This window comes from Theropithecus gelada, chromosome 9 (assembly GCF_003255815.1).
Source record: "Theropithecus gelada isolate Dixy chromosome 9, Tgel_1.0, whole genome shotgun sequence".
Taxonomy (NCBI): domain Eukaryota; kingdom Metazoa; phylum Chordata; class Mammalia; order Primates; family Cercopithecidae; genus Theropithecus; species Theropithecus gelada.
The window spans coordinates 120,383,564-120,397,536 of NC_037677.1; the positions used below are offsets into that span (position 1 = coordinate 120,383,564).

The 13,973-nt window shown below is 46.0% G+C and overlaps 1 protein-coding gene across 1 annotated transcript in view; it reads right to left on the minus strand.

Annotated features, from left to right (window-relative positions):
* The window catches only part of CPXM2 (carboxypeptidase X, M14 family member 2), a 145,291-nt gene that overhangs the window by 113,464 nt on the left and 17,854 nt on the right, over positions 1-13,973 (minus strand). Inside the window, exon 3 of the mRNA XM_025397641.1 lies at positions 2,657-2,766. Coding sequence (XP_025253426.1) covers positions 2,657-2,766 — 110 coding nt within the window. The remainder of the gene's footprint in view (positions 1-2,656; positions 2,767-13,973) is intronic.

The following is a 13,973-nucleotide window of genomic DNA, read 5'->3' on the forward strand; positions in this document are numbered from 1 at the left end:
CACCATCTGCACCTGAGCCAGGTCTCCATGCATGTCCTCGGTGCACCTCCCATGTTGCAGGTGCTATTCTGCACACCAGGGGCTGGGCAAGCAGGAGAAACAAGGCCACATCTAACATGGGGCTTACTCACAAGGAAGGGACAGATAAAACCCAAGGAAATAAGTAAATGAAGGTTCAGAGAGGGACCCAGTCACCCAGGGCCAACCTGGGACTTTCCTCATATGGTAAGTAGAAGCCACCAGAGCCTTTCAACAGAGGAAGGAGATGATCCAGGGAATGTTTTAAAATCAGAAGTCACCTAAGGTCACCACTCAAGGAACCCTGTGAGTGATCAGGACTCTCGTCTTTCTGATGAGGCAACTGAGCCTCAGAGACATGAGATCATTGTTCCAAAGGCCCCCAATCTAGAAATGTCAAGGCCAAGGTCTGCACTCAGCATGCCTGCCTACAACGTCTCATTGGCACACCCTGCTTGGCACTCTGCCGGTGGAATTCCCAACTGAAGGGACACAGACACCATGCCCCCCAACCTTCCCATTCAACCCCAACACATTTAGGATTAACAGGACCTTTTAATTTTTTACCAAAAGCACAAATAAACATGGACACTTTCTCTTTTTCAAAAGATAATTTCAATTATAGTGAAAGCATGCAAAGCATCAGATGACATCTCCCCTGATGAATGCACAAAACAGGCTGCACACACCCTGCTTGGGCCTGACCGTTATTTCCTCAGAGGACTGGATCCCCTTCTAGGGTACTGGAGGCGCTGTGTGAACATGAACTTAGCTCCGGCTCAAGCTTTGAGGGCTCATGTGTTCATCCTCTCACAAAACATAAGAGATTTGTTTGCAGTTGACAGTTGTGCACATCCAAATATTTCTTAATAGTTATTATTCTTTTTTTACACGAGTATTTATAAACCAACCTTCGGATCTCATTAAAGTTAGTTCTACAAATGTTCTACCTGAATTCCTCTGAACTAAAAAGTGGCGGAGGTTAAACAGTTCGAAAGTCTGTTTGATGCGGTGCAGTCTGAGGGGTGGAGTTGGAGAAACAGCAAAGCTTGGAGTCAGAGCTTGGCTCAGATGTCCCCAGTCCCATGAGCTCCTGGGAAGGAACCTTATCTGTTTGTACACAGTTCCCAGCACAGCAGCAGCCCCTTGCACATTTATACAGATTGTTGGGGGAGTGAGGGGTCCGCTCTGCCACTTGGAAGCCATTAGCTTTGAGTGCACCCTTGATGGCCCTCAGGACCATGGGGAAAGAACCTCCTCCTTCCCTAGACCAGAGATGGTGCATGTGCAAAGGGACTTGGAAACTACTCCCCACACAGAAGAGCTCTAGAAAGAAAACTAGAATACGGTGCCATTAGAGAGCCACACGGGACGGCAGAGATCAAGTGCTAAGCTGAGAAAGAACAGATCGGCAGGAGGTGGGGCAGGAAAAAAGGCCCTGGGGATGGGACAGCAGAATAACTCCCTACCCAAAGATGGCCACACTCTAACCCGCAGAACCTGCACATATATTAGATTACACCGCAGAGAGGAATGAGGGTCACAGATGGAATGAAGGTTGCTTGAGGAAGGGAGATGATCCCAGGCTATGCAGGTGGGCCCAGTGTAATCTCAAGGATCCTCAAAAGGGGAACAAGAAATCAGAACAGAGAACCAGAGAGATGGTCACATGAAGACTCCACCTGCCTTTGCTGACTCTGAAGAAGGAAAGAGCCACTAGCAAGGAACAGGGCAACTTCTCAAGACTGACAAGGGGAAGAAAATTGATTCTCCCTACAGTCTCCAGAAAGGAGCACAGCCCTGCACACCTTGACTTAGCCCAGTGAGACGTCTGTCCTCCAGAATCGTAAGAGAATACATTTGTGGGAAGAGGCTACATTTATTTGTCACAACAGCAATAGGAATCTCACGCATGGATCAGGTGGGATTCATGTGAGTGGGGCATGGTTGGGCAGTAGAAGTTTCTGGCAGGGGAACCTGCTACAGAAAGGGTCTGGAGTCAAGAATTGCATGGCATGTAGAGTGTGCAGGGAGGAGCTCACTTTCCTGGAGCAAGACCTTGGACTGATGGGACTGACAGAGAGGGAGGCCTGACACTCTTGAGGCCCAAGTTAAGAAAGGCTCTTGAGCCTCCAAGAGGGAGACCAGCCAGAATGTGCATGGCCCCAGGAGCCTGGGGCTTGACCTGGGGGAACGCAATGGAGGGAGCCACAGGAAAGCCTAGAAGATGTGTGTGTGGCAGAGACAAGAAGCATTGGCAGGGAGGCAAGGGAAGACAAATGCCACTGCCTCATGTGCCACGGCTCTGCCCCGCCATGCCCCAGGCATTCCACCTTCTCCTCCTGTCCTTTCCAGACCAACAGCATGTGGAAGAGAAGTGTTCAAAAGGCGGAAAAGGAACAACCTGGGTCCAGGTACTGGTGGTCTCACTTTTACTCACGACAGTCGTTGGAGAAGACATTGCCTCCCTGAGTCTCAGAGCTCTCACTGTAAAATTAGGATCATTCAGCAATATCCTTTCTTACTGTGAGAATTCAGGCTAATGCATTTTAAATCCTGGGCATTGCCTGACCCAAGCTCAAGGAACCAGAGCAATAAACAAGGCGGTCAAAATCCTTACAACCACAGGGCCAGGTACCTGGATGTTGAGTCTCCCTCGATGTGCGCCCAGGCCATAGCGCTTCACCGTGGAGGCATGGAGCTGGAAGTCTGTGATTTTTAAGGTTTCCAGACCAAGAGGTGGGCAACCTGGAAAGGACAATGCTTGTTAAAAACAAGGACAGATGCTGAAAGGGATGAGTTTCTTATTTTCTAAATCTGGCCGCGTGCTTTTCCATTTTCCCCTGAACTGCCACCCACAGGCATGCCCGGTCTTTCCAGACACGGTTGATTGAACTGTCAACATTAAGCCTATGTTCTTTCTTGTTGGCATTTGCTTTAGGGGTGTTTTTGCTCTGATATTCCTTCTTTTTTGCTGTCCATGCTACTGTCTGAGGCTGTTCCCAATTAAGGATCCTTCCCCAACGTGACTCAGTCAGGAAGCATCACTGGAGCTCTGCAAATTAATCAGAACCTGCTGATTTTGCTTCAGCAACTCTGGCCTTTATACTGTGCATGCTAATGAGCAGAGGAATATAAGTAGAAAAAAAAGTCTATTGTTTTCCATTCTCTGCAAAATGGATAATGTGGAGCACGACTAGTAAACACCATTTGCCCCTGGAATAAAACACCAGTGCTTGATCATCCCAGCCTAGCCCATTGTCTTTAAGAATGACAGTGTTTACAGCAGCATCCAGAATGGGTCTCCTGACCCCTGGGCTGCTGTTTGCCCCCACGCCCACCACAGTGAGTGGAGGAGCGTTTAGTGAAGGCAGAAGGGTGCACACAGTGAATGCGAAAGGCCATGCAGCGAGTGGGGGCCACACAATGAACTGGGGGGCCCCGCATTGAGGGCGTTTGTGCAGCAGGCATGCCAACTATCTGAGGCTGACCTCACAGAGGAAAACCTGGTTACCATGCCCCTTCCCTCCCCAGGGCCCTCACACCTTCCAGGCCTGAAGGACATGAATCTGACCCATGTGGTGGTATTTCCTGGGTCCCGCATGTTCATAGAGTCATTCTCCATCCTGCCTACTAGAAATGGACTTCAAGTGGCTGACCAGCAAGGTTAATCCTCACACTACATACTCAGAAATCCTCACTGCTGCGCCTCCAACAGCCCTGCCTCCTCACAGAACCTTCTCATGTTGTCCCAGCAGCCCCACCCTGCCCCTCTCATGGTCTGGCACCTCCGTAGCTTGGCCCCTGAGTCCAGGTTATAATCCCACACCCCGTCACTCTCTGAGACAGCTGGGAGCCTGGGCCCGTGCCCTCCACTCTCACCTCAGGACAATGGGCCCTTTCTGTCAAATGCCACTCTCCTCTTGGAGTTCACAGTCCCCAGCGGTCACTGGTATCCACCAGAGGGCCTCGTCAGAATCCAGGGCAAGCTCTGAGAGTCAAGACCACTGACCCATTACACTCCTGTCCCTTCTGAGAGGCTGGACTCCAGGACATCCTGCAGCCTGGCCCCAGGAGCCTGGGCTCTGGCTCAAGCTCTTGGGTTCCCTAAGCTGGGGCTGCTGCCCCTCGGTGCCCCATTCTTATCCTCGTCTCCTGCTCACTCCTTGCTCTTTTCCCCATCACCTGGTCTCAGCCTGTCCTGCCTTAGACACAGTCAGCTTTCTCAGGAATAACCAGTCTGTCCTGAGAGACCCTGCCCACCAAGAGACCCCACCCACTGAGAGAGAGACCCCACCAACAGACTGTGACACCAAGCTGGCTAGGCAGCAGGTTCTATCAGGCGATTCCTGGTGGCCTGGGAATAGCCTCTATTTATCTTTACTCTGCCAGCTATGGTTTCAGGGTTCAAGGGACCTGGGGAGTTTCAGACCGTGATGGGGGGAACCAGGCACAGGTCCTGTCCCTCCACATCCTGGTGCTCAATACATACCCACAACAGTCCCACATAACCAAGCACCAGAAACACCAAAAGGATCTGCTGTCATCTTACGAACCTATTTCACTGCCATGTTGAAAGTCTTCCCATCCACCAGCTTCTTCCTTGGTGGCAGAAGACAGAGCAGGCAGTAAATTCTATGGACTTCCTTCAGCAAAGCCACCTTTATTTATGTCATTTATACAGTCAAAGTAAGAGACAGACAGATGGACAGATAGCCCACCAGATGGACAGGCAGACATATATAGATCATGTACCAGCTCAATAAAGCAACAATAATTGCTATTCAAAACATTTCTTCCAGAAAAAGACAACGACTCCTATGCATGTGAGTATTTTAATTCAGAAAAGGAAGTACCTGACTAAAATTACATATCCATCAAAATTGCTTTTCTGTCAATAGACAGAAGCTCTGTCACATCCTCTTGCCAAGATACAGAAGGGGTGAAAAGAAAGTGCCCACAAGTGAGGTGTTTCATGGATGCACATCTAATAGCAACTGAAAAGTGCAATGCCTGCCCTCTCACAGGCTGAGTTTCCCGCAGCCAGCAGTGCCGGCAGCTGCCACATCTAACAGCCACTCTTGTCCACTCCTGTGATGGTGTCATGGCGAAGCCAATAACTTCACTCCCTCCACCCACAGCACAGATGATGACTTTGCGGGAGGAGCCCAGATAAACACACACGAACTTGGTCTGCTCGCAAATGTGGTCTTACAGGAACCCAATGCTCTGACACTGGGATTTTTTGTCCTTATTAGAAGATGCTATTTTTAGAGCCATTAGTTTGGTTTGGAAGCCTTCTCCATTGCCCGTGCCACTTACAAAGAAGCTAGAGATTCCACACAGAGAACACACAAAGTCCTTGAAAGGCAAAGACAGCGTTCCTGATCCGCGTGGGTGAGCGACGGCCCTTTGGTTGTAAGAAACCAACCACAGCCAACTTAGACAGGAAGGGAAGTCCCTAGAGAAATGACAGGGATGGCAGAAAGTGAGAACAGAGGCGGGACACAGGACACATGCGGGTGGAAAGGCACAGAGCTCCCGTCATCTAGGCAGCAGAACAGTGGATTCCAATGGCACTGTCCACCTGCTATCACACCTCTGAGTTTCCACTCAACCTCAAGCGTGCCTCCAGAGAGGGCCTGACTCGCCTGGTCCCCTGGCTGCCCACTGGGATCAGGGTGCTGTTAGCAAAACAAGGGGATGCCAAATCCAGACCGACATGGGGCACGGGACAGGCATCTGCATCTGCATCTGCTGCCCAGAGCTGAGTGTGAACACAGCTCAAGCAGGCTCGTCCAGCTTCTGAGTTATCAGTTCTTCCAACTGCCTCCTCCTACTGGCCAACCCCAAGAGGGGCAACACCTCCATCTCCGCTTCCTCTCTCCCTTCCTTTCCTGGGATTTTTGCTCCTGACTCCATTCATTCACAGTGGCCCTGGTCACTCTGTGGCCCTTTGGGACTCCTCAGCCTCTTCTCTGTTTCTTCTATACTGGGCCCCGCAGTCTCTCCCTTTCAGCCACTCCTCCACCCCCACACCACGCATGGCCCTGGTTTCCATCACACAATGTTCTGCTCTTTCTCTTCTTCTCTCTCAGTCCAGACCTTCCTTCCTTGTTTGGACTTTGCTTTCCACCTCCCCGAGGGCAGTCTTTCCCCTGCTGCGGCACAGGCTCATCACCCTCAGACTGATTCCCTAAGAGAGCCCCTCCCCTTCCCTGTAACAATCCACCTTCTGAGCCCACACCTCAGCTATGAGGTGTCACAGGCACCGTCTACACCACTTGGCGTCCAATGACATGCACAAAGTTTACATTCAGGGCTGGGCGCAGTGGCTCACACCTGTAATATCAGCACTTTGGGAGGCCAAGGCAGGTGGATCACTTGAGGTCAGGATTTTGAGACCAGCCTGGCCAATATGGTGAAACCCCATCTCTACTAAAACTATAAAAGTTAGCCAGGTATGGTGGCACATGCCTGTAATCCCAGCTACTCGGGAGGGTGAGGCAGGAGAATCGCTTCAACCTGGGAGGCGGAGGCTGCAGTGAGCTGAGATCATGCCACTGCACTCTAGCCTGGGCTACAGAGTGAGACACTGTCTCAAGAAAAAAAAAAAAAACAAAACAAGTTTAAACTCAGACCACTTGCTTGTCTGGAGACCGGCCTATTGATGTGGCGGGCAGGCCTCAGAAACCTGGTGGCTCCCTTCAGGCAGGTGTGAATGCGGCAGCTGGAGTAATCCGCCTGCAATCTGCAGCTGAAGCAAATACCCAGTCATCTTCCAAAGTCTGCTGCAAAAGAATCTCCTCAAGGTTGTCACCACTTCTTCCTCGGCACTCTGTCCCCTCACTTTCGTGTGGCAGAGGCTGCAGTATCAGTCAGGCACACAGCAGTAATGTCAGCTTCACTTGGAAGGTTCTCATTTCACCAATCTTCCATTCTTTATTTTTCCCTTTGATAGCCTCCTCTCCTTCCTTCCATCCCACATCTGCCTCACTCTGACTTCACCCTGTTTTCCATGAGCATCAGGGCAATTCACAAATGTTACTGCAACCCTGCCTAACGCAGGGCGCCATGCCCCGCAGCACAGCATCCTGCAGGCTCACATAAAACTACCCACTGAGTCAGCTGGGAGTTACCCCCCTTCACCAAACCCCACTTGATAACATTTGTTAAGTTAAAAAGAAGTTTAAGAATAAAGTAGTCTAAGCACAAGCTCACTATCCCACATACCTTTATAAAAAGATCAACAAGGCAAAAATCCCATATCAGAATAAAGCATCCCAGGAAAAGTTCCCAAGCCCATCTTAAAGACTTATATTGAACATCTTAAAGACTTATATTAAACATCTTAAAGACTTATATTGAACATCTGACACAGGAATCTCCACATTTAGAAAAAGGCAGGGTTTTCCTATGCTAAAGAACAGGAAGTAAAGGACTAGAAAATAAAAGATAGGAAAATTATCTTTTGCTTTAAAGATTCTAAATTAATTCAAAATATAGAATATTGAAATATTCACCAAACTTAATACTTAACTCTGATGAATTTCAGAATATTTCAACCTGATTCATTGTTCTTCTTTTCTTTCTACCCTGAGAGCATCATCCAAGAGATTTCTTTCTTTCTTTTCTTTTCTTTTGAGACGGATTTTCACTCTTGTCACCCAGGCTGCAGTGCAATGGTGTGACTTTTGGCTCACCACAACCTCCGCCTCCCAGGTTCAAGCAATTCTCCTGCCTCAGCCCCCCAGTAGCTGGGATTATAGGTGCCCGCAACCATGCCCGGCTAATTTTTGTATTTTTAGTAAAATGGAGTTTCACCATGCTGGCCAAGCTGGTCTCAAATTGCTGACCTCAGGTGATCCACCCGCCTTGGCCTCCCAAAGTGCTGGGATTACAGGCGTGAGCCACCGCACCCGGCCCATCTAGAGATTTTTGACAGGTCTACTCAATGTCTAAAATGAATAAAGTGACCTGCTCCTCCCTCAGGTTCTCCGGCTAAGGGGAACAATACTACAGTGGGGAGAGAATTATGTAGGATGAGGAAACCACTTAAAAAGCATGCTGAGCCACGTCGGAGAGAGGAGGGCTGGGGAATCTTCAACCTGCAGAATGATCTGGAGGTCTCAGAGCCACAGGGGCTAGAGCAAAACATTTGAAAACATCTGCAGTTCCCAGGCCTGCAGAGGCCTTGAAAAGTGGATGAGACCTCTCTCAGCTGCACCCTGGGCTGACAAAGACCAAAGGGAGCACAGTGCAAACAAGTCACCAGAAAGCAGCAGCTCCCACTCCCTTAGGCCAGTGCCCAAGGCTACTCCTGGTCCCTGAAGTGACATCATTGTCAGCACTTCAGTCTCTGGGCTGCACCCTGGTCTTTGGACCCCAGTCACCATGGGGAACTGCTGCTAACACTGTAACCCCTAGGCAGCTTCTCTGAGGCAATCAGCAGCCAGACAAGATCCGCAGCATGAACGAACCAGCATCCAGGAAACCTCCATGTCTTCAAAACCAGAAATCTCAAAGGAAGGGAGAGATGGCAGAAAGAAGACAAGTACTGTCTCCCAGCCACAGTCCCAGGCTTGTCTAGGACTGCCAGGAGATTACCGAGCGTGATCATCAGAATAGCAAAGACTTTGCAGCAGCAACCTGTGCATTCTAAGGGCTGAAGGAAAAGAAAGTGGGATCTGGAAGCCACTACCAGCTAAGTTACAGTCAATAGTCACAGTAATTGTCATGGTAATTAAGGGCTCTTTCAGACACAAGAGTATTCAGAAAATGTGCCCTACTCCCACCATAACCATAAGCCTTTACTGAAAGAACAGCTGGAATCATGGCGCCCAGAAACATAGACACAAAGGCAACCAGACACGTGACCGGCGGGTGCAGCAAACACTGAGGACTGCATGGCACTTCCCGCAAAATGAGCCCAGAGAACACTGCCAGCCAAAGAACTCCAAAAGCATAACAAAGTTAGAAGGAGAGGTTAGAATTCCATCGACTTTAAATTCTCAAAGAAACATCTGCTCCCGGTCCCAGGAACTGTCAATCACAATACTACTTCCAAGGACTAGGACTTTTCCCCATCCTTCAGAAAACATTACTGAGAAAGACACGACTGTTGCATGGGTGACTAAGCAAAACGGAGGAGAAGCAAGGTTTCGAAGCTTAATTTAAATATCTGTAATCAGAGAGTTTAAAAAAATCTTTGTTGGAACTGTAACATATTTGTATTACAATGTCAATTGATGATATAATTACTAGGTTTAAAGAGTGCTTGAAATAAGTGGGAAACTCATTGGCAGCTCTTCATCCCTCAGCAGTGTTCTGCCGGGGTTCCCAGCCAGGCTGCAGGGAAGCAGGCTCCAACGTCAATCACTCAGTGACTCTTGAGCCCATTTGTTCCAACAGCCTCAAGACGAGCTCCCCGTTCCTCCCCTAAAATGAATAAAATTCATCCTTTACCATTAAATCAAGTTTCTGTTGCTTCTAGAAAGAAAAAAGGATCTAATCCTGAGAAGCATGTGGGTGAGGAGAACACAGAAAAAAGTGTGAAAACACTTCAGGAAAATATTAATTAGAGATCAGAGATGTGTCACAATCTGGAGGAAAGGAGAGTGACAATCATCCACGATGAATCTGCTTTTCTCTTAAAGAGAAAAGGCTCTCTGAGAACACACCACGCTGAGCAGGGCGCCATCTCCAAGCCCCATGCTCTATTCCTCGGGAGGTGAACATGGGGTCCCCTGCCTCATTCTACCCCACCCCACGCATGCACTGCCTTAGATCTGTCTCTTGCTAGCAGTCTCTGCATTACAGATACTTTACCAAAGAGACATCTGCCCTCTGGCACAGATTCATTAGTCCTCATCATCGTCATCGTCACCACCATACATTACCATCTATGCACAGCAACTCTTCAACAAATTGCAAATGTCCGTTGCATTTAAGATCATGGGGGCCTTTGTGGCCCAGAAATTCCAGGGCACAGTCAGAATATAGCATAAAAGTAAGAATTCTCAATCTAGCATCGACCCCAACACCCCACCTTCAGTATTCCAAATCTGTCTGGGGGGTAGGGGGCTGTTATGGAGTCATGTCATGAAAATTATTTTAAAAGTGTAGTGATTTGGGGAGCACCAAGGAAAACCTGCAGGTAACTACTGCGAGACAGACCAGCTAGAGACTCCTGTCATTGAATCTGCACAATGACCCCAAGAGATGGGCATCGGCGCTTATCGTCGCTGAGACTCAGGGATGCCGAACACCGTTAAATAGCCATTAGGTGTCTGAGTTATAAAAGCTCAAGCATAATCTTTACACCATCTCCGTCTGACTTGAAAACTCGAGAGCATAACACAAATGAAGTTGCTTGGTGGTGTTTGGGGTCACACCAGGAAAAGGGCTGGAGCCAAGACAGGCGTTTCCCGCTGGCAGAGCAGAGTTCAGAGTCCAAGGCCCTGTGGCCTGCTGTGATCGCCTCAAGACATGATGGGCGCTTCCAGGAACAAGCTAACAGCCTTCCTGAACTTTTGCTTTCATTGCCGCCTATAAATGGAGTAGCTTCGACTTAACAGAATTCTTTCCTTCGCCTTTCTGAACTTGACATTCCCTTTGATCAGTGAAGTGTGGAGGCAGCTTCCCAGCGCACTGAAAATCTGTCTGCAGTAGCTCTCTGCCTTTCTCAGATACCACTGGCTTCCCTGAGGGACAGGGTGTCTCTCTGGGTCTTGGGAAATCTCTTAGCCAATCTCAGCCTTATCTAGTTGTCCTTGGAAAGCTGTTTAACACTCACCACGGGAGAGATGATCCTTCAGACCCTCATCACTGAGCTCCTCCAGACAGCAGTTCTCACCCCAACTGAGCATCAGAATCTCAAAGAAACTTAAAGGAAAGGTGCCCTAACCCCTCTCCCAGAAACTGATCAATAGGACAGCAAAGGAACCCACCACTGGTCTGAAGTTCCCAGGTGATTCTTCTGAGACAACCAGTCTCAGAAGAGAGTCCCTGCAAACCTGACTGGGGTCTTTTACCTGTGAGGTTACACAAGCTCAGAGATTTTCTTTCCCAGACCCCAGTGGATCCAAGAGAGGATACTCTCAAAGAATTAGGTTCCAGTCCATGCTGGCTACAGCAGCTGAGATCTGGAGTCAACCTGGAGCCTCAGCCTCAAAGGTTCTGATCACCTACCTCCTTCTTAAATGTCCAGCTCAGGGGCTGTTCTATCTGAAAAGCCTCCCAAGACTTCCTCCCCTGCACTCAACCCTCTCAGCCTACTCACTCCTGCCTTTAGCCTAACCTCCTAGGAAAAGTCCACACTGTTACCGTGGTAGTTTAGTCTGTCTCCCTGAACAGGCTGTGAGCCTCAAGAGCAGCAATGACAAGTTTTCATCCCAATGCCCAACCAATGTTCCCAAATGAATGAATTTGCATTATGATCCAGTATAACTGATAATCCCTATGTCTGCATCATCATGGAAAACTAACACTATTCTTTATACATTGCTTATAAGGCTCAAAAAAAAGGAATTATTGATTCGAAAGAACATTTATCAACCCTCAAGCACTTGCCAATTATTATCTTCATAAATTTTTCCACATCCATGTACTACCTGCACTATTATTTCCCTAATGTTTTTATTTAAATCAGATTACTTTAATGAAAATATGTTCATGTAAAAAGAAACTTTATCACTAGAGGATAACATGAAAATATCTCATGACCTTGGGGTGGGCAAAAAACATTCTTAGCCCAAAGGAAAAAGTACTGACCACAAGAGAAAATATTGATGATTGGTCTATATTAAATTTAAGAGCATTTGTTATTCAAAAGACACCTCTACTAGAGTTAAAAGTGAGCCAAGAAGTGGGATATTCACTATGCATGTATCTGATACAGGACTCATATTCATTGTATTTTCAAGAAAAACAAATAAACAAACAAAAACCCTCTTATAAATCAACAAGAAAAACAACAGGCAAAAGAACTGAGCATGTATTCACAAATGAGGTTATCCTAATGGTAAGTAAGCATTAGTCATTAGTCATCAGGAAAATGCAAATTAAGACCACAATGAGATATCAGTCAATATGAATAAAATAAAATAAAGACTGACAATATCAAATGCTGGTAAGAATGTGAAGCAACTAGAACTTTCATTCACTGCTGGTAGAAGTGTTAACTGGTACAATCAGTTTGGAAAAATCTCCAGCAGTACTTAATCATACACTATGATCCAGCAATTCTTATAGGTATACATGCAACAAAAATGCATTCACATATACACCAAAAGACTTATTCAAGAATAGTCCTAACAGCACCATCTGTAATAGCCAAAAACTGAAAACAATCCAAATGCCCATCAACAAGAGAATGAATAACCTGCAGTATAGTCATGCACTAGAATACTATAAATCAATAAAAATAAATGAACTATGCGATACACAACATAGATGAATCTCACAAACATCATATTGAGCAAAAGAAGTCAGACACAAAAGAGCATACCATGTGTTATCCTATCAATATTAAGTTCAAAACGGGCAAAAGTTGTATCCGATGGTGGTTATCTTTGAGGAGAAGCAGGAGTAATGGTTACTGGCTGGAAGTAGGAAGGAGGACTGAAGTTGAGACCTCAGAACAAAAATATATAAAAGACAAAAGGCTGCTAGAAACTGGAAACTCTGCTGTATTGGAGGTTCTGCATTTTGAGCTAGTCAACATTTACAGATCTGAGAAAAGGCTTAGACTGTCCCTCCTGGAGAAAATCTGGCTGAATCTTGCCTCACTGAAAAATAAATAAAGAATGAACACTAATGTACAGTCTGTGCAGAACAAAAAATTCCACCAAAAGAACGTTAAAGGAGGTATACCATCCAAAACACTCAGAGAAATAATGTGACCTTGAAAGTAACTTGATGTGATAGCTAGGAAAATATTTCACCCAGACACTGTTCATCCTTTGTATAATCCAAGAGTCATGGCCTCTACTTGCCATTTAAAAAAAAAAAAAAAAAATGCGGAAGAAAAGGATAAACAGAAAAATATTTTAAATAAGGCCAAATAGCAAGAAAACTAAAAATACAAAAGCAGAATTAAAACCTACAAGGAAGATCTATTCTTTATGAATGGAGGTCTTTGCCAACACAGTAAAGAAAAATAAAGGTATAAAAATTGAAAAGGAAAAAACAAAATTGTCATTATTTCATATAAATCATGATTTTGTACTTAAATATCAAATAATATGTAATTAATAAGAGTTTGGCAAGATTGCTGAATATAAAAATCAACATTCAAAAATTAACTATACACCTGTAGTCTACCAGTAAAGAGTAGAAAATTGAAATTAAAGGTATCACAGAATAGCAAGTATCAAAGGGTAAATCTATTAAAAGATATATAAGACCTCTAGAGATAAACTTCTATGAGAGATATTAAAGAAGGTCTAATATGTGGAGAGATATACCATGTTCATGGATTAGAAGAGTCAATGTTGTAAATGTGTTCATTCTCCCAAATTGATTTGTAAAATCAATGCAAATCTAAATCAAACTTCCAAGAGCATTTTTGTAGACCTTGACTACATGATGTAAATGTGTGTGTGTGTGTTTACAAGTACACATAATGGGTCAAGAATAAACACAACTTTTAAAGAAGAATGGGTCCTGTTCTACCAGATGTCAAGATTTGTTATAAACCTACGGTAATTAAGAAAGTGAGATATTTCAAGCATGGGTAGAAAAATGCATTAATGACAAAGATTAGTGAGCCTGAAAACAAAGCCAGGCATATATGGATACTTGATATCTAACAGACAGGTGGCACTGCAAAATACTGCCTTTTCATTTGGTACTTAGTACTTGTCTTAGTCTATTCAAATTGCTGTACCAGATTATAAACAACAGAAATTTATTTCTCACGTATCTTTTTTCTTCCTTTTTTTTTTTTTTTTTTT